Source organism: Salmo salar, chromosome ssa09 (assembly GCF_905237065.1).
Source record: "Salmo salar chromosome ssa09, Ssal_v3.1, whole genome shotgun sequence".
Taxonomy (NCBI): Eukaryota; Metazoa; Chordata; class Actinopteri; order Salmoniformes; family Salmonidae; genus Salmo; species Salmo salar.
In genome coordinates, this window is record NC_059450.1 from 12,200,115 (window position 1) to 12,227,667 (window position 27,553).

At 43.7% G+C, this 27,553-nt stretch overlaps 1 protein-coding gene across 1 annotated transcript; it reads left to right on the forward strand.

Moving 5' to 3' along the window:
- The first annotated feature begins 1,827 nt into the window (after window positions 1-1,827).
- On the forward strand, window positions 1,828-27,246 carry scpdh (Probable saccharopine dehydrogenase). Its single transcript, NM_001139851.1, is given in 12 exon segments — window positions 1,828-2,066; window positions 5,950-6,062; window positions 17,945-18,025; window positions 18,235-18,364; window positions 23,310-23,359; window positions 23,502-23,632; window positions 23,753-23,870; window positions 25,781-25,900; window positions 25,998-26,054; window positions 26,172-26,283; window positions 26,378-26,459; window positions 26,565-27,246. Coding segments are annotated over 12 exon segments (1,284 nt in total). The 5' UTR covers window positions 1,828-1,867; the 3' UTR covers window positions 26,656-27,246.
- The last annotated feature ends 307 nt before the right edge of the window (window positions 27,247-27,553 follow it).

Genomic DNA, 27,553 nt, shown 5'->3' on the forward strand with positions numbered 1-27,553 from the left:
TTATTTTATGGAAAAGAGATGTATGTTTTCGGATGATGCATAATGCTGCCTTGTGACAAAAGGAACCGATTCAGAAGGGTGCTCCTCCTTCCCCACTTTCACCCGATGACTTGACAGGCTTTTGCCCGGTTCTACTCGGGCCAGTGTAAAATAACTCCCAGATTGATTGAGCATGCATTTCTTGACCCTTGTTGATCTCGCAACTATCGGTTTTATGTCCTTAGCTAGGCTTCCATCCAATTGGCGCCAGATTTTCAAGCGAATATTCAAAAATCTGCATAAAAACAATATTCACATTTTCCCACCAGAGATGTTTCTATCAAATTGGCTTGTTGCAGATAAAAGGCTTTGTGTGAGGAAGTAGTGCACATAAAATACTGTGTATACATACAGTACCAGTCAAAACTTTGGACACACCTACTCATTCAAGGATTTTTCTTTATTTTTACTATTAGCTATATTGTAGAATAATAGTGAAGACATAAAAACTATGAAATAACATATGGAATCACGTAGTAACCAAAAAAAGGTTTAAACAAATCAAAATGTATTTTATATGTGAGATTCTTCAAAGTAGCTACCCTTTGCCTTGATGACAGCTTTGCACATGCTTGGCATTCTCTCAACCAGCTTCATGAGGTAGTCACCTGGAATGCATTTCAATTATCAGGTGTAGGGAAGCTTAAAATGCACTCTGCCTGCTCTGATCCAAGCAGCTATTCCTCGTGCACCTAGAACCCATAACTCTTCAATAGCCTATAGCCTAAATATTTTTTTTATGTATTACCTTTTATTTATTTATATATATATGTATGTATGTATGTATGTATGTATGTATGTATGTATGTATGTATGTATGTATGTATGTATGTATGTATGTGTGTGTGTGTGTGTGTGTGTGGCTTAAACACAACCAGTCATAATGTTTTAATCTGATTAGGCTACCTGCTCACTTTCACCCAAAATATAATTCCAGCATCCAAATTGTGGTTTTGAAAAAGCAAACCATGATGTTGACGTGCCGAAGTCTGTTTTGTTTATTGGTTGTGATGCATTGGCACAGAAACTTGGTGGACAATTCCTTGAATATATGTTATATAATTATAAATATAGCATCAAGATGTTGAAAATCTGATTTCCACCTAGCTGATCATTGTCTGCAGCCGGCTCTGATCATAGTGTAGGTCTAATGAAACAGGCAGGGAGAGCTGTTAGCTTGTCAGTCGACCCTGAACCTTCTGGTATGTAGACCTGCACGTCATCAACTGTGCCACAAAAGCAACTGTCCCTCATTACTACATCTGCTTAATTACATTACTTTTTTTTTAACCGATTTCTCCGTCTGACAGAGGGCGCATCTGACTATCAGGCGCCTGGTTCCAAATGGAATGCATCCAAATTTCAGCCGGATCAAAACACGCATACACGGGCGCCCGGGCGAGATTAATCGAACTCCCGCGCTATCAAGCCATGATTCAAAATAAAAACAGATTGACAGCACAGACATCCAATTGTAAACCAAAACCTTTACAACCACACCTACTTTTCAGATATCAGCGTTTCAATTGGTTATGTTATTTAATATGTTAATGAGATCAAATAACATGTTTATAACAAATACAAAAAGCTGTATTTAAACTAACATCAATAAAACGCTTTGTTTGTGCATGCAGACTATTTGCATCAGCGGTGTTTAGGCTTCATATCTTTATCAGTGTGGTCAAAGTCCGGCGACCGAGCATCATCATCAGACTACGGAAGTGAAAGCTTTGCTATCTGTCATTTATATTAGCACGCTCCTTGCAGTTCGCTCATTCCCATACCCTCTCGCGTCGTAGCGTTTCCCTGAGTATAACTAGTTGTGACTATGGCGAAGGTGGATACCTCCTCTAGCAGACCCTATCACATTGTTATTTTTGGTGCTTCGGGTTTCACCGGGCAGTTCGTGGTTGAAGAGGTGGCCAGGACCGTATCGGAGGGGCCGAATGGGACGCTGACATGGGCTGTGGCTGGGAGAAGCCGACAGAAACTGGACAAAGTTCTAGAGCAGGCCGCCGGAACCCTCGGTACGTATCAATCAAATGTATTTATAAAGCCCTTTTTATATCAGCAGATGTCACAAAGTGCTATACAGAAACCCAGCCTAAAACCCCAAACAGCATGCAATGCAGATGTAGAAGCACGTTGGCTAGGAAACACTTCCTAGAAAGGTAGAAACCTAGAGAGGAACCAGGCTCTGAGGGGTGGCCAGTCCTCTTCTGGCTGGGCTGGGTGGAGATTATAAGAGTACATGGCCATTTAAGGCCAGATTGTTCTTCAAGGTGTTCAAACGTTCATAGATGACCAGCAGGATCAAATAATAATCACAGTGGCTGTAGTGGGTGCAACAGGTCAGTACCTCAGGAGTAAATGTCAGTTGGCTTTTCATAGCTGAGCATTCAGAGGTCGACAGCAGGTGCGGTAGAGAGTGGAAAACAGCCGGTCCGGGACAAGGTAGAACGTCTGGTGAACAGGTCAGGGTTCCCTAGCCGCAGGCAGAACAGTTGAAACTGAAGCAGCAGCATGACCAGGTGGACTGCGGACAGCCAGGAGTCATCAGGCCAGGTAGTCCTGAGGCATGATCCTAGGGCTCTGGTCCTCCAGGAGGGAGGGAGAATTAGAGGGAGCATACTTAAATTCACACAGTACACCAGATAAGACAGACTGACCCTAGCCCCCCTGCACATAGACTATTGCAGCATAGATACTGGAGACTGAGACGGGTGTGTCGGGGGACACTGGCCCCGTCCGACGATACCCCCGGACAGGGCCAACCAAGCAGGATATAACCCCACCCACCTTGCCAAAGCACAGCCCCCACACCACTAGAGGGATATCAACAGACCACCAATTTACTACCCTGAGACAAGGCTGAGTATAGCCCACGAAGATCTCCCCCGCCCAAGGGGGGGGGTGCAAAACCGGAAAAGAAAGGTCACGTCTGTGACTCAACCCACTTAAGTGACACACCCCTCCTAGGGACAGCATGGAAGAGCACTAGCAAGCCAGTGACTCAGCCCCTGTAATAGGGTCAGAGGCAGAGAATCCCAGTGGAGAGAGGGGAGCCGGCCAGGCAGAGACAGCAAGGGCAGTTCGTCGTTCCTGTGCCTTGCCGTTCACCTTCGCACCCCTGGGCCAGACTACACTCAATCATAGGACCTACTGAAGAGATGAGTCTTCAGTAAAGACTTAAAGGTTGAGACAGAGTCTGCATCTCTCACAAGGGTAGGCAGACCATTCCATAACAATTGAGCTCTATAGGAGAAAGCCCTTCCTCCAGCTGTTTGCTTAGAAATTCTAGGGACAATAAGGTCTTTAGATTTCATATCTTAATCAGTGTGCTCAAAGTCTGGCGACCGAGCATCATCATCATCAGACTGGCTTCATTGCCCTAGCTAGCTAACTAGCTAATAGAATTTATATTCCACATTTAATTTGGTCACGCTGGATGTTAACTCGAGAGTAATCTCAGTTAACGCAGATCTAAAGTTTCCCGTCTATGTTTATACTGTCCACGAGAGATTAACCAGAGATGACCTTTGGTCTAGTTAGTTGATTGACACCATTTGTGCGTTGTAATCGGATTTTCCAGGGGGATTCAAGGAAGGAAGCTTTCTTGACAGCTCGGTGTCATCGTGTCTACACTGAGTTTACTGTGTGTCACGCCAGACAGGACGCTCACCTGGACTCATTTAAAACCTAGTCACTGTGTTGTATCAGTTATCATACAACCAAGTGTTCTGCACTTGCATTGCGCTTAGTGCCATAGGCTCGCAACAAAACAAAAGTATACATCTCAATTCACAGACATAAGGAATGTCTGTGAATAGTAGTTGTGGTAGCTGGGAATATGTTGTCAGACCAGATATCTCGCACTCGTACAAAGTTGCAGCACTCGATACATTCAGTATAATTTTAAATCGGAGAGAGTGGTTGGCTTGCCAGAAAAGGGATAGCCTAGGTTCTGATGGGGTTGGCATCAGGGAGAATGGAGCTGTTCTTTGTACCTTCTGCCCTCCTGGGATAGCCCTCACCAACAGCTGATTGAAAATGCCCCTGCAGCGCAATAGCCTCTATACAATCCCACCCCCTGGCCTCTCAATGGTTACCCTGCCCAAAAGTGACAGTCTACATGCCCCCCATCACATGGCCAGGTCTGATATTTCAGACACAATTGTCATGGGTTAGGCAATATTTTCTAAACATAATACATTAGAGAGCTTGTTTGGAATACGCACCAGACACTTCGTCATGCGTGTAGAATATGACTTATTTGATAGCCATTCGTCCTGCTATGGCCAGTAGGGCAGTATTTTCCTATCTGTTATGGCTACGGGACAGAGTTCAACGTGTGGCTAACTTATAACAGTCCGTGTTTGGTCATGAGCTACAGGGGGTATTATACCATGTACATTATAACATGTTAACCTATTCAGGGGGCTGACGCAAAGCACCGTAGGGCTGGGATGATGCCAGTATCGCGATACTCATCGGTGTCTTGGCAAGGAAACGAGCCATATAAAGCAGAATATAACTTCTTTAGGAATGTTGGAAACCAACATTATCTTGTAATACAATATTTTCCATACAGCGGGTTTTTAAAAGGACAGAAGAGTTTGGTCTGCTTCGTGTTTTCAATTCTGCCATGGAAAAAATGATTGCGATATAGGCATCGTCCCGGCCCTACAAAGCAGCACAGAACAAACGGTGTATTGTTGACGCTCCTCAAATGTGCTTTATTGAACCAGAATACAAACATAGCAGCGTTTTAGTACTTAGATCTTTTATCTGGCCTACATTTGAAGGCAACGGTGACACGAGGCTTGTGGGAAAACGGATAGCAATGTCTGTTTTCCCCAAGCTAAAGGATAGAACACACACACACACACACACACACACACACACACACACACACACAGCGTTCAGTTCAGGGGTCTGACAAACGTTTTGGTCACTGAGCTTTTTAAACCAGGTTGTACATGTATCATATCCTAGCTAGTTAAAGTTTCACGTTATTAGTCGTCTGTACGGGATACACATGGTATACACCATCCAACAAAATTCTGATTGGCAGGTTCCTTCTCGACAATGAAGCAACAGTAAGAAATAATAAAAGCTCAGAATAGGAACATAACGTAAATGGCTCAGTGGAATATAATAAACATTTTAGCATAAGTAGTGTTAGGTTCTCATTTTTTCAGAGTAAATAACTCACGGACACTAGAGAAGCTTTAACCAAGTTTAATTCTTCCCAAAGGTTCTGTACTGCTGTATTCAGACAATGTTGGTTATTTCTCTTTTATTTCTCTTGTGTTGTGTGTGTATGTGTGCATGTGTGTGTGTGTGCTAAGGTGTGGAGAGTCAGAGCAGGTGCTCAGTCCAGTGAAAGTGTTCAGCAGTCTGATGGCTTGTAGATAGTAACTGTCTCTGAGCCTGTTGGTATCAGACCTCATGCTCCGATACCGTCTGCCTGACGGTAAGGGAGTGAACAGCTTGTGGCTGAGGTGTGTGGGGTCCTTGATGATGCTGCAGGCCTTCCTCGGGCACCGTTTCAAGTGGATGTCCTGGATGGGTGGGAGCACGGCTCCAGTGACTTACTGGGCCGTCTTCGTCACCTGCTGGAGGGCCTTGCGGTCATGGACAGAGCATTTCCCGTACCAGTCCATGACGCAACCAGTCAGGACGGTGTCAATGGTGCAGTGGTAGTATTTGGAGAGGACCCAGGGTGGCAATGCTGAATTTCTTCAGCCGCCTTAAGAAGTAGAGACGCTGTTGCGCCCAGCGGTGGTGGTGTTGGTCCGTGACAAGTCCTCAGTGACTTAGTTAAACACATAATGATGTGTGGTGTATTGGTAAGTAGATGTTTATAATATAAAGGTGAAATGACTTAGTCCTCTGCTATGTTATTAGGTAAGCCGGAGCTGAGGACTGCGGTGGAGGTCATCGTTGCTGATGTGGGAGAGCCTGACTCTCTGGCTGCCATGTGCAAACAGGCTGTCATTGTTCTCAACTGTGTGGGGCCAGTAAGTACTGACTGTGGAGATGCAACACACACACATATTTTAAATACTGTAGACGCACACACACACTGTGACAGTACTGCAGAGACACAATGACTCTGTCATAAGTTATTTCAGACCTGATCACCACTCTGCTCTCCTGTTGTGCCATGGGGCAGCAGATAGTGGCCTGATAGCAGTAAGGCCATAACCTCACAGCTTGTGAAACACCTGCAATGATGATGGTGGCTATCACCAGTGCACCTTGTACACACACACACACACACACACACACACAGCCGTTACAGCGAAGGACACTCTACTGGTGTGTACTAGATATAGCTATCTACCATTGTTGCCCCCGCCTCTTCTTCTGTGGGGTTTATCGGCAGGTTGGCATCCAACGTTATGGTGCATTACCGTCATTTACTGCCCTTTCCACCCATCTATGTACTGGAGTCATAGCGTAATAATAGAAGTATAAAGAGGGGTTCCTGCATATGCAGGAATGCCCTGAATTGCGGGCTGCAGTTGCATCCTCCTCTCTGTCTACTCCTTACCTTCTCCAAACACTTTCAACTGTCTCCTGGGGTGTGTTCAGGAGAGTACAATGTCACGAGTCATGTCTGAAGTGTAAAACTACTAATGACTCAGCAATTCATGCCTTCTGGGAATGCTACAAAATTCTAAAGTTATGGGCGGAGTTGGAAAGATGGGCGTCAGAGATATTGTAATGTAAATATACTTTTAATTTGTCTATTTCATGACATATGAGGGTGCAGTGAGATATCCAATGGGTTGGACAATACTCTTCTCATAAATTATCTTTCAAAAAATGTATACTCAAACTGGAAATCAGCCAATCCTCTGTCTTTCACACAATGGAAAGGTCAAATGCATTATTATCTAAAAAACGTGGGCGACGGAGAGAAAAGAAATCATGCAGTTTGAGGCCATGGTGATATAAAGGCGATGGGGTTGTGGGCTTGGGCAGGTGTGATGTTTGTATGATGTAGTCGTTTGTATGTTTTGTATTGTTTATAAATGAAATAAGGAGGGTGCAACGTTAGACAACGTTTACAGTGCCTTGCGAAAGTATTCGGCCCCCTTGAACTTTTCGACCTTTTGCCACATTTCAGGCTTCAAACATAAAGATATAAAACTGTAATTTTTTGTGAAGAATCAACAACAAGTGGGACACAATCATGAAGTGGAACAAAATTTACTGGATATTTCTAACTTTTTTAACAAATAAAAAACTGAAAAATTGGGCGTGCAAAATTATTCAGCCCCTTTACTTTCAGTGCAGCAAACTCTCTCCAGAAGTTCAGTGAGGATCTCTGAATGATCCAATGTTGACCTAAATGACTAATGATGATAAATAGAATCCACCTGTGTGTAATCAAGTCTCCGTATAAATGCACCTGCTCTGTGATAGTCTCAGAGGTCCGTTTAAAGCGCAGAGAGCATGAAATTAGATGAGGTCTTATCCAGAGAACATGAAGAACAAGGAACACACCAGGCAGGTCCGAGATACTGTTGTGGAGAAGTTTAAAGCCGGATCTGGATACAAAAAGATTTCCCAAGCTTTAAACATCCCAAGGAGCACTGTGCAAGCGATAATATTGAAATGGAAGGAGTATCAGACCACTGCAAATCTACGAAGACCCGGCCGTCCCTCTAAACTTTCAGCTCATACAAGGAGAAGACTGATCAGAGATGCAGCCAAGAAGCCCATGATCACTCTGGATGAACTGCAGAGATCTACAGCTGAGGTGGGAGACTCTGTCCATAGGACAACAATCAGTCGTATACTGCACAAATCTGGCCTTTATGGAAGAGTGGCAAGAAGAAAGCCATTCCTTAAAGATATCCATAAAAAGTGTCGTTTAAAGTTTGCCACTAGCCACCTGGGAGTCACACCAAACATGTGGAAGAAGGTGCTCTGGTCAGATGAAACCAAAATCGAACTTTTTGGCAACAATGCAAAACGTTATGTTTGGCGTAAAAGCAACACAGCTCATCACCCTGAACACACCATCCCCACTGTCAAACATGGTGGTGGCAGCATCATGGTTTGGGCCTGCTTTTCTTCAGCAGGGGCAGGGAAGATGGTTAAAATTGATGGGAAGATGGATGGAGCCAAATACAGGACCATTCTGGAAGAAAACCTGAAGGAGTCTGCAAAAGACCTGAGACTGGGACGGAGATTTGTCTTCCAACAAGACAATGATCCAAAACATAAAGCAAAATCTACAATGGAATGGTTCACAAATAAACATACCCAGGTGTTAGAATGTCAAAGTCCAGACCTGAATCCAATCGAGAATCTGTGGAAAGAACTGAAAACTGCTGTTCACAAACGTTCTCCATCCAACCTCACTGAGCTCGAACTGTTTTGCAAGGAGGAATGGGCAAAAATGTCAGTCTCTCGATGTGCAAAACTGATAGACACCCCAAGCGACTTACAGCTGTAATCGCAGCAAAAGGTGGCGCTACAAAGTATTAACTTAAGGGGGCTGAATAATTTTGCACGCCCAATTTTTCAGTTTTTTATTTGTTAAAAAAGTTTGAAATATCCAATAAATTTCGTTCCACTTCATAATTGTGTCCCACTTGTTGTTGATTCTTCACACAAAAAATTACAGTTTTATATCTTTATGTTTGAAGCCTGAAATGTGGCAAAAGGTCAAAGTTCAAGGGGGCCGAATACTTTCGCAAGGCACTGTATATAGAAATGTATTGTTCAGAACGGACAGGTCTCAATCCCAAATGGACCCCAGGAACCTATGCACAGATCTGAGAGGATTTCACAGGGCAATCAATATGGTAATAGCTCCAGCTTTCCCTCTGATAGACTAGGTGAAAGTTTCACCATATTCCTTATACCAGAGGTTTTCAAAATATGGCATGCCTCCCCAGAGGGGCACCAGAATTTCAGGGTAGGTGTGAAAGGAAAGCCAAAACAAACTGTATTCGGGTCACACTAGGATTAGTCAGTCTGCGGTGGAGGTCATCGTGGCTGATGTGGAAGAGCCTGACTCTGGCTGCCATGTGAAAACAGGCTGTCATTGTTCTCAACTGTGTGGGGCCAGTAAGTACTGACTGTAGGGCCTCCCGGGTGGCGCAGTGGTCTAAGGCACTGTGCCACTAGAGATTCTGGGTTCGAGTCCAGGCTCTGTCGCAGCCAGCCGGGATCAATTGGCCTAGCGTCGTCCGGGTTAGGGGATGGTTTGGCCGGCAGGGATATCCTTGTCTCATCGCGCACTAGCGACTCCTGTGGCGGGCCGGGCGCAGTGCACGCTGACACGGTTGCCAGGTGTACGGTGTTTCCTCCTTCTGGGTTGGATGGGCATTGTGTCAAGAAGCAGTGCGGCTTGGTTGGGTTGTGATTCAGAGGACGCATGGCTCTCGACCTTGGCCTCTCCCGAGTCTGTACAGGAGTTGCAGTGATGAGAGAAGAGAGTAACTACCAATTGGATACCACGAAATTGGGGCGAAAAAAGGGCTGAAAATACAAAAATAAAAGTACTGACTGTAGAGCCCTCCACGGGCATGCATTTTAAACCCGAGCCCTACCCATGCCTGTGACATTCAGGCCCTACCCTACCTAGGCCCGATTGCTTCTTCCCAATTTAAAGCCCTGCCTGACGTCATACATAACTTCCCTCTTTAGTAAATCCATTAGCTGCTCATCTCTGTCACTCGCTACAGGCATCTCGCTCTGCATGCACTATGCTCATGGCGCTAGCTAGTTAGCACATGTATCCATAGCAACGGCTCCTCTTGACTGCCCTGCTCAATAGCAGTTTTTTAAGTAAGTACCTGCAGTCTCACACTTGTAATAGGAGACAAAGCGGATAGCGTTTTCCTTCACAGAAAACACATTCTGCAGAAAATAGCTTCATTTTCATCAGATGACGACAAAGTGCAAAGCTATTTAGCTGGCAGCCACACAGGTAAATTAGCTTACAATTAAAAAGCAAGATATTTTTTGCAAAAACGATGCATGGACATCATATTTCTAATGCTTATCATAGAAACAATGTAGCCAGCTACATTTCCTATTGTTTTGTTTAAAGATGCAATATGCAGAAACCGCTCAGTCATTTCCTGGTTGCTAAAATTCTAATAATTCGCCTAATTTCAGATTGTGACAAAAAAAGCAGTCGTTGTGTAGAGAATCATTGTACCATCTAAACAACACCAAATGTGTATTTTAAGATGGTGTACAAAACCGAATGTAAAAGACCCAAAACTAAACTTAAGAACGGGCAGCATAGAAATGGCGCACATTGAACAGATCTACCGTTCCTTAGACTTATTTCCAATGAGAATGTCAGATTCATTTTTAGACTCACTTTTTTACAAAAATGTACATATTGCAGCTTTAAAGTTAATCTTTCATTTTAACAGAAAAATAGTAGGCTGGTTACATCTACAAAAGTCGGAGTGCTGTCTGTTTATAAACTCAGCAAAAAAAGAAACATCCTCTCACTATCAACTGCGTTTATTTTCAGCAAACGTAACGTGTACATACACTGCTCAAAAAAATTAAGGGAACACTAAAATAACACATCCTAGATCTGAATGAATGAAATAATCTTATTAAATACTTTTTTCTTTACATAGTTGAATGTCCTGGCAACAAAATCACACACAAATAATCAATGGAAATCCAATTTATCAACCCATGGAGGTCTGGATTTGGAGTCACACTCAAAATTAAAGTGGAAAACCACACTACAGGCTGATCCAACTTTGATGTAATGTCCTTAAAACAAGTAAAAATGAGGCTCAGTAGTGTGTGTGGCCTCCACGTGCCTGTATGACCTCCCTACAATGCCTGGGCATGCTCCTGATGAGGTGGCGGATGGTCTCCTGAGGGATCTCCTCCCAGACCTGGACTAAAGCATCCGCCAACTCCTGGACAGTCTGTGGTGCAACGTGGCGTTGGTGGATGGAGCGAGACATGATGTCCCAGATGTGCTCAATTGGATTCAGGTCTGGGGAACGGGCGGGCCAGTCCATAGCATCAATGCCTTCCTCTTGCAGGAACTGCTGACACACTCCAGCCACATGAGGTCTAGCATTGTCTTGCATTAGGAGGAACCCAGGGCCAACCGCACCAGCATATGGTCTCACAAGGGGTCTGAGGATCTCATCTCGGTACCTAATGGCAGTCAGGCTACCTCTGGCGAGCATATGGAGGGCTGTGCGGCCCCCAAAGAAATGCCACCCCACACCATGACTGACCCACCGCCAAACTGGTCATGCTGGAGGATGTTGCAGGCAGCAGAACGTTCTCCACGGCGTCTCCAGACTCTCTCACGTCTGTCACATGTGCTCAGTGTGAACCTGCTTTCATCTGTGAAGAGCACAGGGCGCCAGTGGCGAATTTGCCAATCTTGGTGTTCTCTGGCAAATGCCAAACGTCCTGCACGGTGTTGGGCTGTAAGCACAACCCCCACCTGTGGACGTCGGGTCCTCATACCACCCTCATGGAGTCTGTTTCTGACCGTTTGAGCAGACACATGCACATTTGTGGCCTGCTGGAGGTCATTTTGCAGGGCTCTGGCAGTGCTCCTCCAGCACAAAGGCGGAGGTAGCGGTCCTGCTGCTGGGTTGTTGCCCTCTTACGGCCTCCTCCACGTCTCCTGATGTACTGGCCTGTCTCATGGTAGTGCCTCCATGCTCTGGACACTACGCTGACAGACACAGCAAACCTTCTTGCCACAGCTCGCATTGATGTGCCATCCTGGATGAACTGCACTACCTGAGCCACTTGTGTGGGTTGTAGACTCCGTCTCATGCTACCACTAGAGTGAAAGCACCACCAGCATTCAAAATGACCAAAACATCAGCCAGGAAGCATAGGAACTGAGAAGTGGTCTGTGGTCACCACCTGCAGAACGACTCCTTTATTGGGGGTGTCTTGCTAATTGCCTATAATTTCCACCTGTTGTCTATTCCATTTGCACAACAGTATGTGAAATTTATTTTCAATCAGTGTTGCTTCCTAAGTGGACAGTTTGATTTCACAGAAGTGTGATTGACTTGCAGTTACATTGTTGTTTAAGTGTTCCCTTTATTTTTTTGAGCAGTATATTTGTATGAACATAAGATTCAACAACTGAAACATAAACTGAACAAGTTCCACAGACATGTGACTAACAGAAAATTGAATAATGTGTCCCTGAACAAAGGGGGGGTCAAAATCAAAAGTAACAGTCAGTATCTGGTGTGGCCACCAGCTGCATTAAGTACTGCAGTGCATCTCCTCCTCGTGGACTGCACCAGATTTGCCAGTTCTTGCTGTGAGATGTTACCCCACTCTTCCACCTTTGCACCTGCGAGTTCCCGGACATTTCTGGGGGGGATGGCCCTAGCCCTCACCCTCCGATCCAACAGGTCCCAGACGTGCTCAATGGGATTGAGATCCGGGCACTTCGCTGGCCATGGCAGAACATTGATATTCCTGTCTTGCAGCAAATCACGCACAGAACGAGCAGTATGGCTCGTATGCAGTATGCTGGAGGGTCATGTCAGGATGAGCCTGCAGGAAGGGTACCACATGAGGGAGGAGGATGTCTTACCTGTAACGCACAGCATTGAGATTGCCTGCAATGACAACAAGCTCAGTCCGATGATGCTGTAACAGACCATGACAGACCCTCCACCTCCAAATCGATTCCGCTCCAGAGTACAGGCCTCGGTGTAACGCTCATTCCTCCAACGATAAACGCGAATCCGACCATAAACCCTGGTGAGACAAAACCGCGACTCGTCAGTGAAGAGCACTTTTTGCCAGTCCTGTCTGGTCCAGCGACGGTGAGTTTGTGCCCATAGGCGACATTGTTCCCAGTGATGTCTGGTGAGGACCTGCCTTACAACAGGCCTACAAGCCCTCAGTCCATCCTCTCTCAGCCTATTGCGGGCTGTCTGAGCACTGATGGAGGGATTGTGTGTTCCTGGTGTAACTCGGGCAGTTGTTGTTGCCATCCTGTACCTGTCCCGCAGGTGTGATGTTCGGATGTACCGATCCTGTGCAGGTGTTGTTACACGTGGTCTGCCACTGCGAGGACATTCAGCTGTCTGTCCTGTCTCCCTGTAGCGCTGTCTTAGGCGTCTCATAGTACAGACATTGCAATTTATTGCCCTGGCCACATCTGCAGTCCTCATGCCTAAGGCACGTTCACGCAGATGAGAAGGCACCCTGGGCATCTTTCTTTTGGTGTTTTTCGGAGTCAGTAGAAAGGCCTCTTTAGTGTCCTAAGTTTTCATAACTGTGACCTTAATTGCCTACCGTCTGTAAGCTGTTAGTGTCTTAACGACCGTTCCACGGGTGCATGTTCATGAATTGTTTATGGTTCATTGAACAAGCATGGGAAACAGTGTTTAAACCCTTTACAATGAAGATCTGTGAAGTTATTTGGATTTTTACTAATTATCTTTGAAAGACAGGGTCCTGAAAAAGGGACGTTTCTTTTTTTAGAATGCCAGTTCATGAATTCTCATCTGAGTGGAGAAGTGCAACTGAAGCACACAATTAGTCTGATGAAGAGCAGAAATTACAATAGGAAGCATTTTAGATCTGCTTTTACAAAATGCAGAAATATATTTCTTATGCGTTTTTAAATGTTTTAATTTCATTTACTATAGTAGTTAATCTTAAGTGGCTGAATTAATAAAGTGACGGCGCATCATATTGTGTTAGCTTTCTGCCGTGTTTGAGAAGTCAAAGCCCTTTGGATGAGTTATCTGTACAGCTGTTATCTTTTGATTTCCTAGTGTTTTTTTTCTTCTGCTCTGTCTGCTCCTCCCCCATCTTTTCTGAGAAGAGCAGGCAGGCCCATTTCCCTAGTGGCTCCAGACTCCACACAGACACAGCATGTACACATGCTGCTCCAGAGCCAGTACTGTTCTTCCTTCAGACAAGCATGCGAGCAAGCAACTTTGTTCATTTGCTCAATTTCTCTAGTTCACATTCGCTTGTAAATATCCAAACTCACCAAAAATGACATTCTGTAGCGTCTAGCTATATATGTAGAACTTTATGAGCTGAATTGCCTGTCTTTGCAATCCAGGGATGAGAGAAGGACGGTATATGACGATATGGAAATCTGGATATTGCCCAACCCTAGAGAGCAGTGAACTGTTAAATAGTTTTCATCACTAAACTCTGACAAAACTCAAGGAACATTTTTATTTTCTGTGAAATAATCTCCCCTGTCTTATATTTGACGAGGTTGAAGCAGATATGACTTATTATTTATTTAATTTTCAACTTTATTTAACTAGGCACGTCAGTTAAGAACAAATTCTTATTTACAATGGCGGTCTTCCGGGGAACAGTGGGTTAACTGCCTCGTTCAGGGGCAGAACGACAGGTTTTTACATTGTCAGCTCGGGGATTCGATCCAACAACCTTTCGGTTACTGGCCCAAAGCTCTAAACATTAGGCTACCTGCCACCCCACTGTGCAGCAGCAGAGCACGAGCAAATGGCTCGGCTTCAAAATGTTAGTGATCAATTTAATGATACCCGAGCCCTACCAGTACGTTAGTTATTGATGAAAAAACGTTGGGTAGCAGAGCTACCCAATGTTTTTTCACAGAAAATAAAAATGTCACACACACCCACAGACATCTGGTAAATACTGTAGACATACACACTGTGACAGTACTGCAGAGACACAATGACTCTGTCATAAGTTATATCAGACCTGATCACCACTCTGCTCTCCTGTTGTGCCATGGGGCAGCAGATAGTGCCTGATAGCAGTAAGGCCATAGCCTCACAGCTTGTGAAACACCTGCAATGATGATGGTGGCTATCACCAGTGCACCTTGTACACACACACACACACGTGTACACACACACACACACACACGTGTACACACACACACACACACACACACACACACACACACACACACACAGCCAGCCATTGCAGGGCTGTCAGGTGTGACTTGGTGTGGTAGAATCCCTGTCATTGTGATACACAGCTTCACCACAGAACTCTGGATGAAGTGAAGTGTAAAGTGTCTATTCCCATCTCCACCAGTAGGGGGCACTGTTGTCATGTCTGATCATCACCTCAGCCTCTCTGTCTACTCCCTACCTTCTTCAAACACATCCTGGGGTGTGTTCAGGAAGGTGCAACGTTACACAAAGTTCAGATAGAAATGTATTGTTCAGAACAGACAGGTCCCAATCCCAAATGGACCCCTGGACCCTATGCACGAATCTGAGAGGCTTTGATCATTTATAGAAAGAATTTCAACAGCAGGTTGAAACGGTGTAAAACACGGGTTGCGGATGTTGTTTCAAAGCCTAACACAATGAAATGGAGGCTTTCTTACGCATATTAGAGCTGATACATAGGTTTATGAGCCCTCACCCCAGAAAAAAACGTACAATTATGATGGTGCTGTTCTACAATACATAGCCTACCACATATTAGGCATGGCAGAAAAACATAAAACAAAGCTGATTTAAGATGTCATTGGTACATAATTGGTCTAGCCTATACTCCAAAATTCAACAAATTCAAGTAATGGCCTTTGAGTGTGGACTGTTATTATGCATACTGGATGGACAGGTTACCTTATGCTATTGCTCCAAAAATGTCTATCCACGAGTATGGGAGATGACGTATAGCCCTAGGCGATGCTGTTAGTTTATTGATTGCGCAGGGCGGCTTACATTTAGCCGACAGGGAATTTGTATTTAAAGAATTTTACATTTTCATAATTAATTGGGTGACGCCTTACTTTTTCAGCTATACAAAATATCTGATCCAGCATGCAAATCCACCTCCTCCTCTCTCTCTCTCCTTTATTAATGTGTCGAACGTGTCAACATTTGAGTGAAAACCTGTTACTATCGATGTTCCCAAACAGATTTCATTTGGTTTCTTAAATGAAGCACTGGGTAGCTTCAGAAACGGGGTTGGCGAGCCCATGGTTGACAGAGTTTGGGCGGGAAATGACCTGTTGCTCAGCGAGAGTATGCTCCTCAAACAGTGGTTGATGCGTGGAGTGAATTAAGTGTTTTTATAGTTTTCTCATTTGCTCATATTAAGCACAGCTCCGCTATAAAACCGAAGCAGCCTACCGTCATCATTGAAATACTGACTCCAATTTCGCTATTGGCGTGCGTATGGATGACATGTCTTTTTTCCCCCCCTGCCACTGTTCCTGCCCATTTCATAAGGCAAGGAACAGAGTGCAAGCTTTTTTTGCGACTTTCTCAAATCATCAGTAGCCTTTAGTCGGACCAAGCAGCTCATATATGTTTTGATTTCTAAGACATTCGAAGGTTTGTATCATTCACAACTGACGTTGCCAAATAACTCTAAATCTAGCATATAGGACCTGTTTCAAATGGTCACTTTTACGCTCGCCCGGATTGGGGAAAAAGATCATTCATATTTTATTCAGCAAAGTTCAATTATACTCTTACTTTAAAATCCTATAATATAAAATAATGGCACAGGATTTATAAGCGTATCTTGTCAGCTTAATGAACAAGCCTTCAGCCTATGGCATGGAGAATAGCCAGATAACAACAGAGTAGGCCAACTCACATTTTCTTCATATCGTAATGTTTCTTTAGACCTGACTAAAATAAATAATGGATTTACTGTGATGTTGCGTTTTTATATTTTTGTATAATACACCAATTTCAAAGATTTTGCTGAGTTACAGTTCATATAAGGAAATCAGTCAAATAAATAAATTGGGCCCTAATCTATGGTGCAGCCATGGGTGGGCCTGGTAGGGCATAGGTCCACCCACTTGACCAATGCCCACCCACTGTAGAGTCAGGCCAGCCAATCAGAATGAGTTTTTCTCAACAAAAGGGCTTCAATACAGGCAGAAATAATCCTCAGAACCCTCCTCCCTCCTAAAATGATCCCACGGGTGAAGAAGTTGAATTTGGAGGACCTGGGCTGGCGTGGTTACACATGGTCTGCGGTTGTGAGGCCGGTTGGACGTACTGCTAAATTCTCTAAAACGACGTTGGAGGCAGCTTATGTTAGAGAAATGAACATTCAATTCTCTGGCAACAGCTTTGGTGGACATTCCTGCAGTCAGCATGCCAATTGCACGCTCCCTCAAAGCTAGAGACATCTGTGGCATTGTGTTGCATGACAAAACGGCACATTTAGAGTGTGTAATGATCATGCCGTTTAATCAGCTTCTTGATATGCCACACCTGTCAGGTGGATGGACTATCTTGACAAAGGATAAAATACTCACTAACAGGGATGTAAACAAATTTGTGCACAAAATTTGAGAGGAATAAGCTTTTTGTGCGTATGGAACATTTCTGTGATCTTTTATTTCAGCACTTTACATGTTGCATTCATATTTTTGTTCATTGTAAATTGATTTATAACTTTTTTTTTTAAATGTAGATGTTCCAAAGGCACGCATCAGTGGTTTGTATGTGTGGAGGCCTGGAGATGCTGAACTTGTTCATGTTAATTAACGGTCAATTACCGTGAGACCGGCGGTCTCTTGCATGACGATAACCGGCTGACAAAATGTCATGACCGCCACAGCCCTAGGTGCGCCTCCCCAGGGGGGCACCAGAGCGTTTCAGGGGAGGTTTGAAAGGAAAGCCGAATCAAGAACTGTATTCGGTTCACGCTAGATTAGCCAGTCCAGAGAGAAGCGATAGCTGTGAGTGTAACACACAGTGGCATGGTCCAGCAGTGACCAGACATTGAACATGACATGAAATCATAATGACTTCTAAAGGCCTTCATACAAAATGTATAAATAAATTATTGGAGAAGAAATTATACTGTAGTGACACAAGCACCTTGGTGAATGGATTTTGTTTATATGTGTGTGTGTGTGTGTGTGTGTGTGTGTGTGTGTGTGTGTGTGTAGTACAGGTTCTGGGGCGAGCCTGTGGTAAAGGCATGCGTGGAGAACGGCGCACACTGCATTGACATCTGTGGAGAACCCCAGGTAAGTGGACAACATAACAACACACTCACAAGGCTACAATCCCTAATTGACCCTGTTCCCTACCGTCCATCGCACTTGTAGAGCTGACAGGACTAGATAGATGGAAGAAATATCTCACACACACCACTAGGTGAATTGGGAGGCCTGCTGGATGCCATGCTGTTCCCTATTACGTGTGTGTGTGTGTGTGTGTGTGTGTGTGTGTGTAGTTCCTAGAGAGTATGCAGTTGAACTACGACAGCCAGGCAGCTGATAAAGGAGTGTACATCGTGGGGGCTTGTGGCTTCGACTCCATACCTGCAGACATGGGAGTCATCTACACCAGGGACCAGTTCAAAGGTGTGTATGTGTGTTCTCTCCCTGAGGGTTTAAAAAATATATATTTTAGGGGTAGATCAGCTTTAATATTGCAGATAGATGGTAGCTTCCATCAATGTAATTATATGCATCATTTCCAATCCCCGATATATATTTTTTGTATACAGTACCAGTCAAAGGTTTGGACACCTACTCATCCCAGGGTTTTTCTTTATATTTACTGTTGTCTACATTGTAGAATAATAGTGATGACATCAAAACTATGAAATAACACATGGAATCATGTAGTAACCAAGAAAGTGTTAAACAAATAAAAATATATTAGAGATTCTTCAAAGTAGCCACCCTTAGCTTTGAGGACAGCTTTGCACACTCTTGGCATTGTCTCAACCAGCTTCATGAGGTAGTCACCTGGAATGCATTTCAATTAAACAGGTGTAGGCCTTGTTAAAAGTTAATTTCTGGAATTTCTTTCCTTAATGCATTTGAGCCAATCGGTTGTGTTGTGACAAGGTAGGGGTGGTATACAGACGATAGCCCTATTTGGTAAAAGACCAAGTCCATATTATGGCAAGAACAGCTCAAATAAGCAAAGAGAAAGACAGTCCATCATTACTTTAAGACATGAAGGTCAGTCAATCCGAAAAAATTCAAGAACTTTGAAAGTTCCTTCAAGTGTAGTTGTATAAACCATCAAGCGCTATGATGAAACTGGCTCTCATGAGGACCACCACAGGAAAGGAAGACCCAGAGTTACCTCTGCTGCTGAGGATAAGTTCATTAGAGTTATCAGCCTCAGAATTTGCAGCCTAAATAAATGCTTCGGAGTTTAAGTAACAGACACATCTCAACATCAACTACTCAGAGGAGACTGCGTGAACCAGGCCTTTGTGGTCGAATTGCTGCAAAGAAACCACTACTAAAGGACACCAATAAGAAGAAGAGACTTGCTTGGGCCAAGAAACACAAGCAATGGACATTAGACCAGTGGAAATCCATCCAAATGTTAGATTTTTGGTTCCAACTGCCGTGTCTTTGTGAGACGCAGAGTAGGTGAACGGATGATCTCCGCATGTGTGGTTCCCACTGTGAAGCATGGAGGAGATGGTGTGGGGGTGCTTTGCTGGTGACACTGTCAGTGATTTATTTAGAATAAAGCACACTTAACCAGCATGGCTACCACAGCATTCTGCAGCGATACGCCATCCCATCTGGTTTGTGCTTAGTGGGACTATCATTTGTTTTTCTGAAGGATAATGACCCAAAACACACCTCCAGGCTGTGTAAGGCCTATTTGACCGATGAGAGTGATTAAGTGCTGCATCAGATGACCTGGTCTCCACAATCACCCGACCTCAACCCAATTGAGATGATTTGGGATGAGTTGGACCGCAGAGTGAAGGAAAAACAGCCAACAAGTGCTCAGTATATGTGGGAACTCATTCAAGACTGTTGGAAAAGTATATTCCTCATGAAGCTGGTTGAGAGAATGCCAGGAGTTTGCAAAACTGTCAAGGCAAAAGCTACTTTGAAGAATCTATAAAATACAATATTCGATTTGTTTAACACTTTTTTTGGTTAATACATGTGTTATTTCATGGTTTTGATTTCTACACTATTATTCTACAATGTAACTACTCTTGAATGAGTAGGTGTGCAAACTTTTGTGTGTGTGTGTGTGTGGCTCAGTTGGTAGAGCATGGTGTTTGCAACGCCAGGGTTGTGGGTTCGATTCCCACGGGGGACCAGTACGGGAAAAAGAAAATGTATGAAATGTATGCATTCACTACTGTAAGTCGCTCTGGAAAGGAGCGTCTGCTAAATGACTAAAATATAAATGTAATGTAAAATGTGTGTGTTTTTGTGTGTATATAGATAGAGCCATCCCTACAGTTGAAGTCGGAAGTTTACATACACTTAGGTTGGAGTAATTAAAACTAGTTTTTCAACCACTCCACAAATTTCTTGTTCATAAAACTATAGTTTTGGCAAGTTGGTTAGGACATCTACTTTGTGTAATTTTTCCAACAATTGTTTACAGACAGATTATTTCACTTATTCACTGTATCACATTTCCAGTGGGTCAGAAGTTTACATACACTAAGTTGACTGTGCCTTTAAACAGCTTGGAAAATTCCAGAATGCGGTGTCATGGCTTTAGAAGCTTCTGATAGGCTAATTGACATAATTTGAGTCAATTGGAGGTGTACCTGTGGGGGAAAAAAAGGAAGCTTGCAGCACAACATACCTATAATACATTCAGCACAGGCCAAGAGGCTTCAGGCATTCTTTATGGACGGCTGTGAGAAGTTTTACACTTCTAGTTGGATTACTAGGCCCTTATCGGTCATGCTCTCTCTCCTGACAATCCTTTTTCTTAGAGCACACATTCGTATGTATGTATGTAATGTATGTTTTCCCCTAACCTTACCGCCCATATCTGGAGTAAATTAACAGACAACAACACTTAGGCTTCTACTTCTAGGTTATACATGCTATATACATTTTACGGACACAGTGTATTTTACAATAGTTATTGTTTGTTTTTAATCCCTTCCTTCACCTACCCTCAACCCCTCCCATCTATCTCTGAAGACCATCCAGTTTGATTTCTAGTTCACATTTATTTTTAACTGTGCTGTTTTAACAAGTTCTGAACCTAAACTCAGCAAAAAAAGAAACGTCCCTTTTTCAGGACCCTGTCTTTCAAAGATAATTAGTAAAAATCCAAATAACTTCACAGATCTTCATTGTAAAGGGTTTAAACACTGTTTCCCATGCTTGTTCAATGAACCATAAACAATTCATGAACATGCACCTGTGGAACGGTCGTTAAGACACTAACAGCTTACAGACGGTAGGCAATTAAGGTCACAGTTATGAAAACTTAGGACACTAAAGAGGCCTTTCTACTGACTCCGAAAAACACCAAAAGAAGGATGCCCAGGGTCCCTGCTCATCTTCTTGAACGTGCCTTAGGCATGCTGCAAGGATGAGGACTGCAGATGTGGCCAGGGCAATAAATTGCAATGTCCGTACTGTGAGACTCCTAAGACAGCGCTACAGGGAGACAGGACGGACAGCTGATCGTCCTCGCAGTGGCAGACCACGTGTAACAACACCTGCACAGGATCGGTACATCCGAACATCACACCTGCGGGACAGGTACAGGATGGCAACAACAACTGCCCGAGTTACACCAAGAACACACAATCCATCCATCAGTGCTCAGACTGTCCACAATAGGCTGAGAGAGGCTGGACTGAGGGCTTGTAGGCCTGTTGTAAGGAAGGTCCGGTGACGTCACCAGAGATCACCGGCAACAACGTCGCCTATGGGCACAAACCCACCGTCGCTGGACCAGACAGGACTGGCAAAAAGTGCTCTTCTCTGACGAATCGCGGTTTTGTCTCACCAGGCGTGATGGTCGGATTCACGTTTATCGTCAAAGGAATGAGCATACACCGAGGCCTGTACTCTGGAGATGGATCGATTTTGGAGGTGGAGGGTCCGTCGTGGTCTGGGGCGGTGTGTCACAGCATCATCGGACTGAGCTTGTTGTCATTGCAGGCAATCTCAACGCTGTGCGTTACAGGGAAGACATCCTCCTCCCTCATGTTGTACCCTTCCTGCAGGCTCATCCTGACATGACCCTCCAGCATAACAATGCCACCAGCCATACTGCTCGTTCTGTGTGTGATTTCCTGCAAGACAGGAATGTCAGTGTTCTGCCATGGCCAGCGACAAGCCCCTATCTCAATCCCATTGAGCACGTCTGGGACCTGTTGGATCGGAGGGTGAGGGATAGGGCCATTCCCCCCAGCAATGTCCGGGAACTTGCAGGTGCCTTGGTGGAAGAGTGGGGTAACATCTCACAGCAAGAACTGGCAAATCTGGTGCAGTCCATGAGGAGATGATCTGCAGTACTTAATGCAGCTGGTGGCCACACCAGATACTGACTGTTACTTTTGATTTTGACCCCTTTTGTTCAAGGACACATTATTCAATTTCTGTTAGTCACATGTCTGTGAGATTGTTATAAAATATTTGAGTAAAGCAGTAAGAGACGTTTGAGTATATATAAGATGCTTAAAGTAAAGGAATTTTATGTATTGGCGTGGCAAGCTATACAGGGAGAAGAAAGGTCTGAGAGAGAAATGGGAGTATAATAGAATGGGTTCCAGCGAGATAGCTGAATTAGCTCAGTTTAAGTAGAGAGGGTTTCAGTTGTTCAGTTTATGTCTCAGTTGTTGTATCTTATGTTCATACAAATATTTACACGTTTGCTGAAAATAAACGCAGTTGACAGTGAGAGGATGTTAATTTTTTTGCTGAGTTTATATACACTTTACGGACACAGTATATTTTACATTAGTTATCTTATTAGTCCCACCCTTCAGCTCCACTCAACCCCTCCCATCTATCTCTGAAGACATCCCATTTTTTTCTTCTATTTGCCATATTTTAACTGTGCTGTGATGTTTCACAAAAGTTCTGAACCTTGTTATTCTCATAGTTTCTACAGATACAATTTTCTGAAAAAAGTATTCATATATTATTGATCGATTTGACTGACTTTTCAAATCACCCAGTATTGCTTTTTGTAAAGTTAGCTCAGGTAAGTGTTGCAATTCTTCAGCCATTCCTGGACCTACGACCAAAAACAAGCTACATATGGACAGTATCAAAACAAATGATTGAATGATTGTCTCTTCGCAAACAAAATCTGCAGAGCTAGGATTGTTGTATCCCCCATATATATTATATTTTTTTAGAAAAATTCAAAGTTTTGATCTGCCGTCGTTTTGCATATCAGTTCATAAACCATGTGCCATGGAATCGGTACATTGCAAATCTCTTCCCAACTATTTTGCAATCTATACATCTCCCTGAGGTTAGTTTACTTCATCTGTTTGTGTGTGCTCTCCATTGGGTTTGTGTGTCACAGTTGTTTCTCTCATCACAGGGACACTCACAGCTCTAGAGAGCTTCCTGACAGCCAGCACAGGACCTGAGGTAAGACTCCATTACCCATAAATCCACACACTGCCCAGGCCTCATTTGTCCTGTAAACAGTAAATCATTGTAATCCCTGCCTCATCTTTGTAAGAATCTGTTTTTAAAAGTGTGTTGGTACTCCGATCTGTCTCTGTCTCAGGGTGGTTCTATCAATGATGGGACATGGAAGTCGGCCATCTATGGTTTTGCTGACAGCGGGAAGCTGCGGAGCCTCAGAAAGAAGTTTGGACACAAACCTCTCCCTGTGGTGGGCTCAAAGATCAAACGCAGGTACAGGGAGCTGTGTGTGTGTGTGTGTGTGTGTGTGTATGTGTGTGTTTGCGCTTGCACGTGTGTTTATTTGATATTGAATTAACTTTACATTGTGTGTGTGTGTGTGTGTGTGTGTAGGAGTGCCCTGTTCTACAGCAATGAGGTTCAGCAGTATGCAGTTCCGTTCATGGGAGCCGACCCCTCGGTGGTGAAGAGATCTCAACGCTTTTTGCTGGAGGAACACCAGGAAACACCTGTGGGTCTCTCTCACACACACACACACACACAGAGCGAGAGCCTGTCATGAGCACAGTGCAATTTTTGTGGGATGTGGCTCTGTCTAAACGTGAGAAATAGAATATGGCCTACTAAATCTTGGGTGTCTGTGTGTGCATCACAGCTAGGGCATGGGGTGATGACTTGTATGTATTTAATGTAATAATGTTGGCTCCAAACTTCATTACAAGGGATAATGGAGTACATTTTGTTGATGTAAGACTTATTTATGTTAAAACATCTTAAGGATCGGACCCTTTTTTTTTCAATTTAAGTTTACACACTCCCAGGAATGTCATACATGATGGATCATTAGCTTCCCTACAGAAAAGACTAATCTTCACACATCTAGATGGCTGGGCGGTGTGGGTGTGGAGCCAGAGACAGCAGTGGGGTCAAACTGTAGACCCCAGTTCCTACATTTTGAATATAAACATTTATTTTTTTCAAACAAAACTACACTACATTTTTATCTCTGGGACCCTCAGGATGACAAATCAGAGCAAGATTACTGAATGTAAGTACATTATTTACCTTCAGAGGTGAATATATCAAACCAGTTGCCGTAATAAATGTTTTGTTGTGCACTATCCTCAAACAATAGCATGGTATTTTTTTTCTGTAATAGCTACTGTAAATTGGACAGCGCAGTTAGAGTAACAATAATTTAAGCTTTCTGCCCATATAAGATATGTCTATGTCCCGGAAAGTTGGCAGTTGTTTACAACGGCATTCAAGTCAAAGAAAGACATGCTCTGGTTCTTTGGCGAATAGAAAGTATTTTTTAAACCTCAGGCTTTGGGCTCTGTGTCAATGTGTAGTTACTAGATACATAGTCTTAGGTGTAAAGTCACCCGTTTAGGGGACCTGCGTGGTTCTGTAACCGGTTATGACTGAGTGATAGCCCTGGTTCCCACAGACACGGTAGTATATTTTTTGCACCTGTGTGACGTAGGATGTGAAATCTGAAACAACTTGAAGCTGGGATGTCCCTCCTACCATTTCATTCCCTTTTCCGACTGTCCATCAACTCCTTGCTGAGCCCCACGTCACAGCCACTGACAATGAACATGCCTGCAATCCTTACATCGTAGCACAGCAGGGGAGAGTGGTTTCATCACTATAGCACATTGATATCGATTTGTAGCCATTCATCTAAAAGAATCCATAGATTTTAAACACTTTCTGTTTGTCATAGATGGACAAGATTATTATGAGATGAAAGGCGAGTTCCTAACGAGTTCAGGAAGCCAAGCTACAGCTCTGTGACGTTCATAGCGATGGGGGGCAGATGTTTTGATCGAGAAATCTTTAGAATATATGCACATTATCTCTAACACTAAACATACAAGTATGTATTTCACAGTTATAAGGTTAAATCTTATAGTTAGTGCTTTTATAATTTGATAATTCTATATTTAGAAAACATGTAATTTCAAGCCTTATACATACATTTTTGTTCAATAGGAAATACGTCATATACAGTAAAGTATTTGTACTGTGTACTTGAGCTTATGTTCAAGTGACTACACCTCAGCAATTTAACTATTTTTACCAGAAAGGTGAGATTTTAACCTGTCATGGAGTATACAGCATTCTACAGTATACAGCATTACATTAACAGTCTCAAATAATGTAGTTACATTTAAGAGGATAATCTATGAGCAGAATGACTGTTTTACATCAATTAGCCACGAATTCCCTAGGTTTGAAAGCGACTTTTCTTGAAGCTATGCCATGCAATTTTCCCTACATTTCCTCCCTTGTGGGCCCCCTTGCAATTAAAATTCTAGCTAATGAGCTTCAGCCCCCCTTTCTTGCTCACTCTCTCTCTGGGCAATCCGCAAATTTAGTGTGATGTGACCCGTTTGGCCTTTTGTGTGGCCCCAGGTCCAGTATGGTGCATATGCAGGAGTAGGAGGTGTGGCCAACATTGTCAAGATGCTATTCGCTGGGATGATGTTCTGGTTCCTGGTCAAATTCAGCTTTGGACGAGACCTGCTGATTAAGGTGAACAAGGACACACACACACTGATATATACATACACACACAGAATGAAAACCTCTCTCACTACCTCTTTTTTTTCCCCCTCTTCTCTGTCTTTAGTATCCAGAGTTTTTCTCCTTTGGTTTCTTCTCCAAGGATGGACCGACAAGAAAGCAGGTACAGTTTTATGAATATCTCTTGTTTGCAAAATTGCCAGTGATTGGTGTTTGAGTGTCACTCGGATGGATGGTTGGTCCTTCTCGTCAGTGATTGGTGTGTTTCTGTGTCACTCAGATGGAGGGTTCGTCCTTCAAGTTTGCCTTCTACGGAGAAGGTTACACTGAGGGACAGGACCCCAGCCAGGGACGACCCAATGCTAAGATCCGCACACTAGTCCAAGGACCAGGTACATGAACACACACAAACCGCACTAGTCCAACCCCTCCTCCACGTAATCTGCCGCTGCTGGGGTTAACACAACGCTTCTCTCCCTGTTTCAGAGGCGGGCTACGTGGCCACGCCCATCGCCATGGTACAGGCCGCTATCACCATCCTGAACGAGCCCACAGCCCTCCCCAAGAAGTGAGTTCACACACAGGGTAGTGTTTGTGCGGCTATTGTATTACATCTGATGCATGTCATCTCAACCTCCTCTCTCTCTCTTTCTCTTTCTCTTTCTCTCTCTAGGGGAGGTGTGTACACCCCAGGAGCAACCTTTGCCAAAACTAAGCTGGTGGAGCGTCTCAACAAGCATGGCATCCAGTTCTCTGTCATCTAATGTGTGACCCCTGACCCCCATGTCATCAGCACTTATCACTAGATGGTCATGCTGCAAAGTGAAACTTGGCTAGCGGCAACATTTAGTTAATTAGGGTTGGGTCACGTTTAAAATCAGACTAGTTTTTAAAGAGACAGTTTCCTTCTTGTCAAATAATGGTGCCTCCGCTTTAACTAACTCGCCAACAGTTGTGCAGTTTGTCATGGCTCAGTAGAGTAGAAGAGAAATGCCTGTGAGTGCCTGTTTCTCTCAAAAAAGCTTGACTGCATTATGATGCTTCTGTCCTTCCTCTGATCAATACTTGTTTAATTTCCAAGCACTGTCCGAAACCTACCTTACTTCAAGAAGATCAGAAATTCCTCCTTTGAACGATGGTGTGCTGTAATCAAATATAGTTTAGCGGGATCTGTTTAAAGAATGTGCAACAAAGTAGTGCTTGCTGCTTGTTAGAAATGGTTGTTTTGGGTACTACATACACACAAAGCTGAAATGATCCTTTCCACAACTTTGCAGTGTCTTCTGTGATTCACTGAGCATGTGTTGGACAGGTTCTGTTCTCTACTTGGCTGAATAAAACCAACACTACTGAAATAAACTAGCCTCGTGTCTGATTCCTCACCTGACCAGTCAGAGTTTAGTTTCAGAGGTCCCGGTCTGACAACTCTTAAGGCTGGATTAAATCCGTATTGCAGAAGATCTGCATAAAAAATGAAGGTAATTTCAGATTGAGCCGACATGTGCAGCGTTTGCCGTGAATGCAGTCTCCGCAAACGTGGGAACATTGGCTTTATTTTGGCTCTACAGTTCATATTTGATGTAGTTGGCTCAGAACTATTTCAAGTGTTAGAGGTATATTACATATAAATGTAAAGCAGTGTTGATGGACGTAGGTCCATTT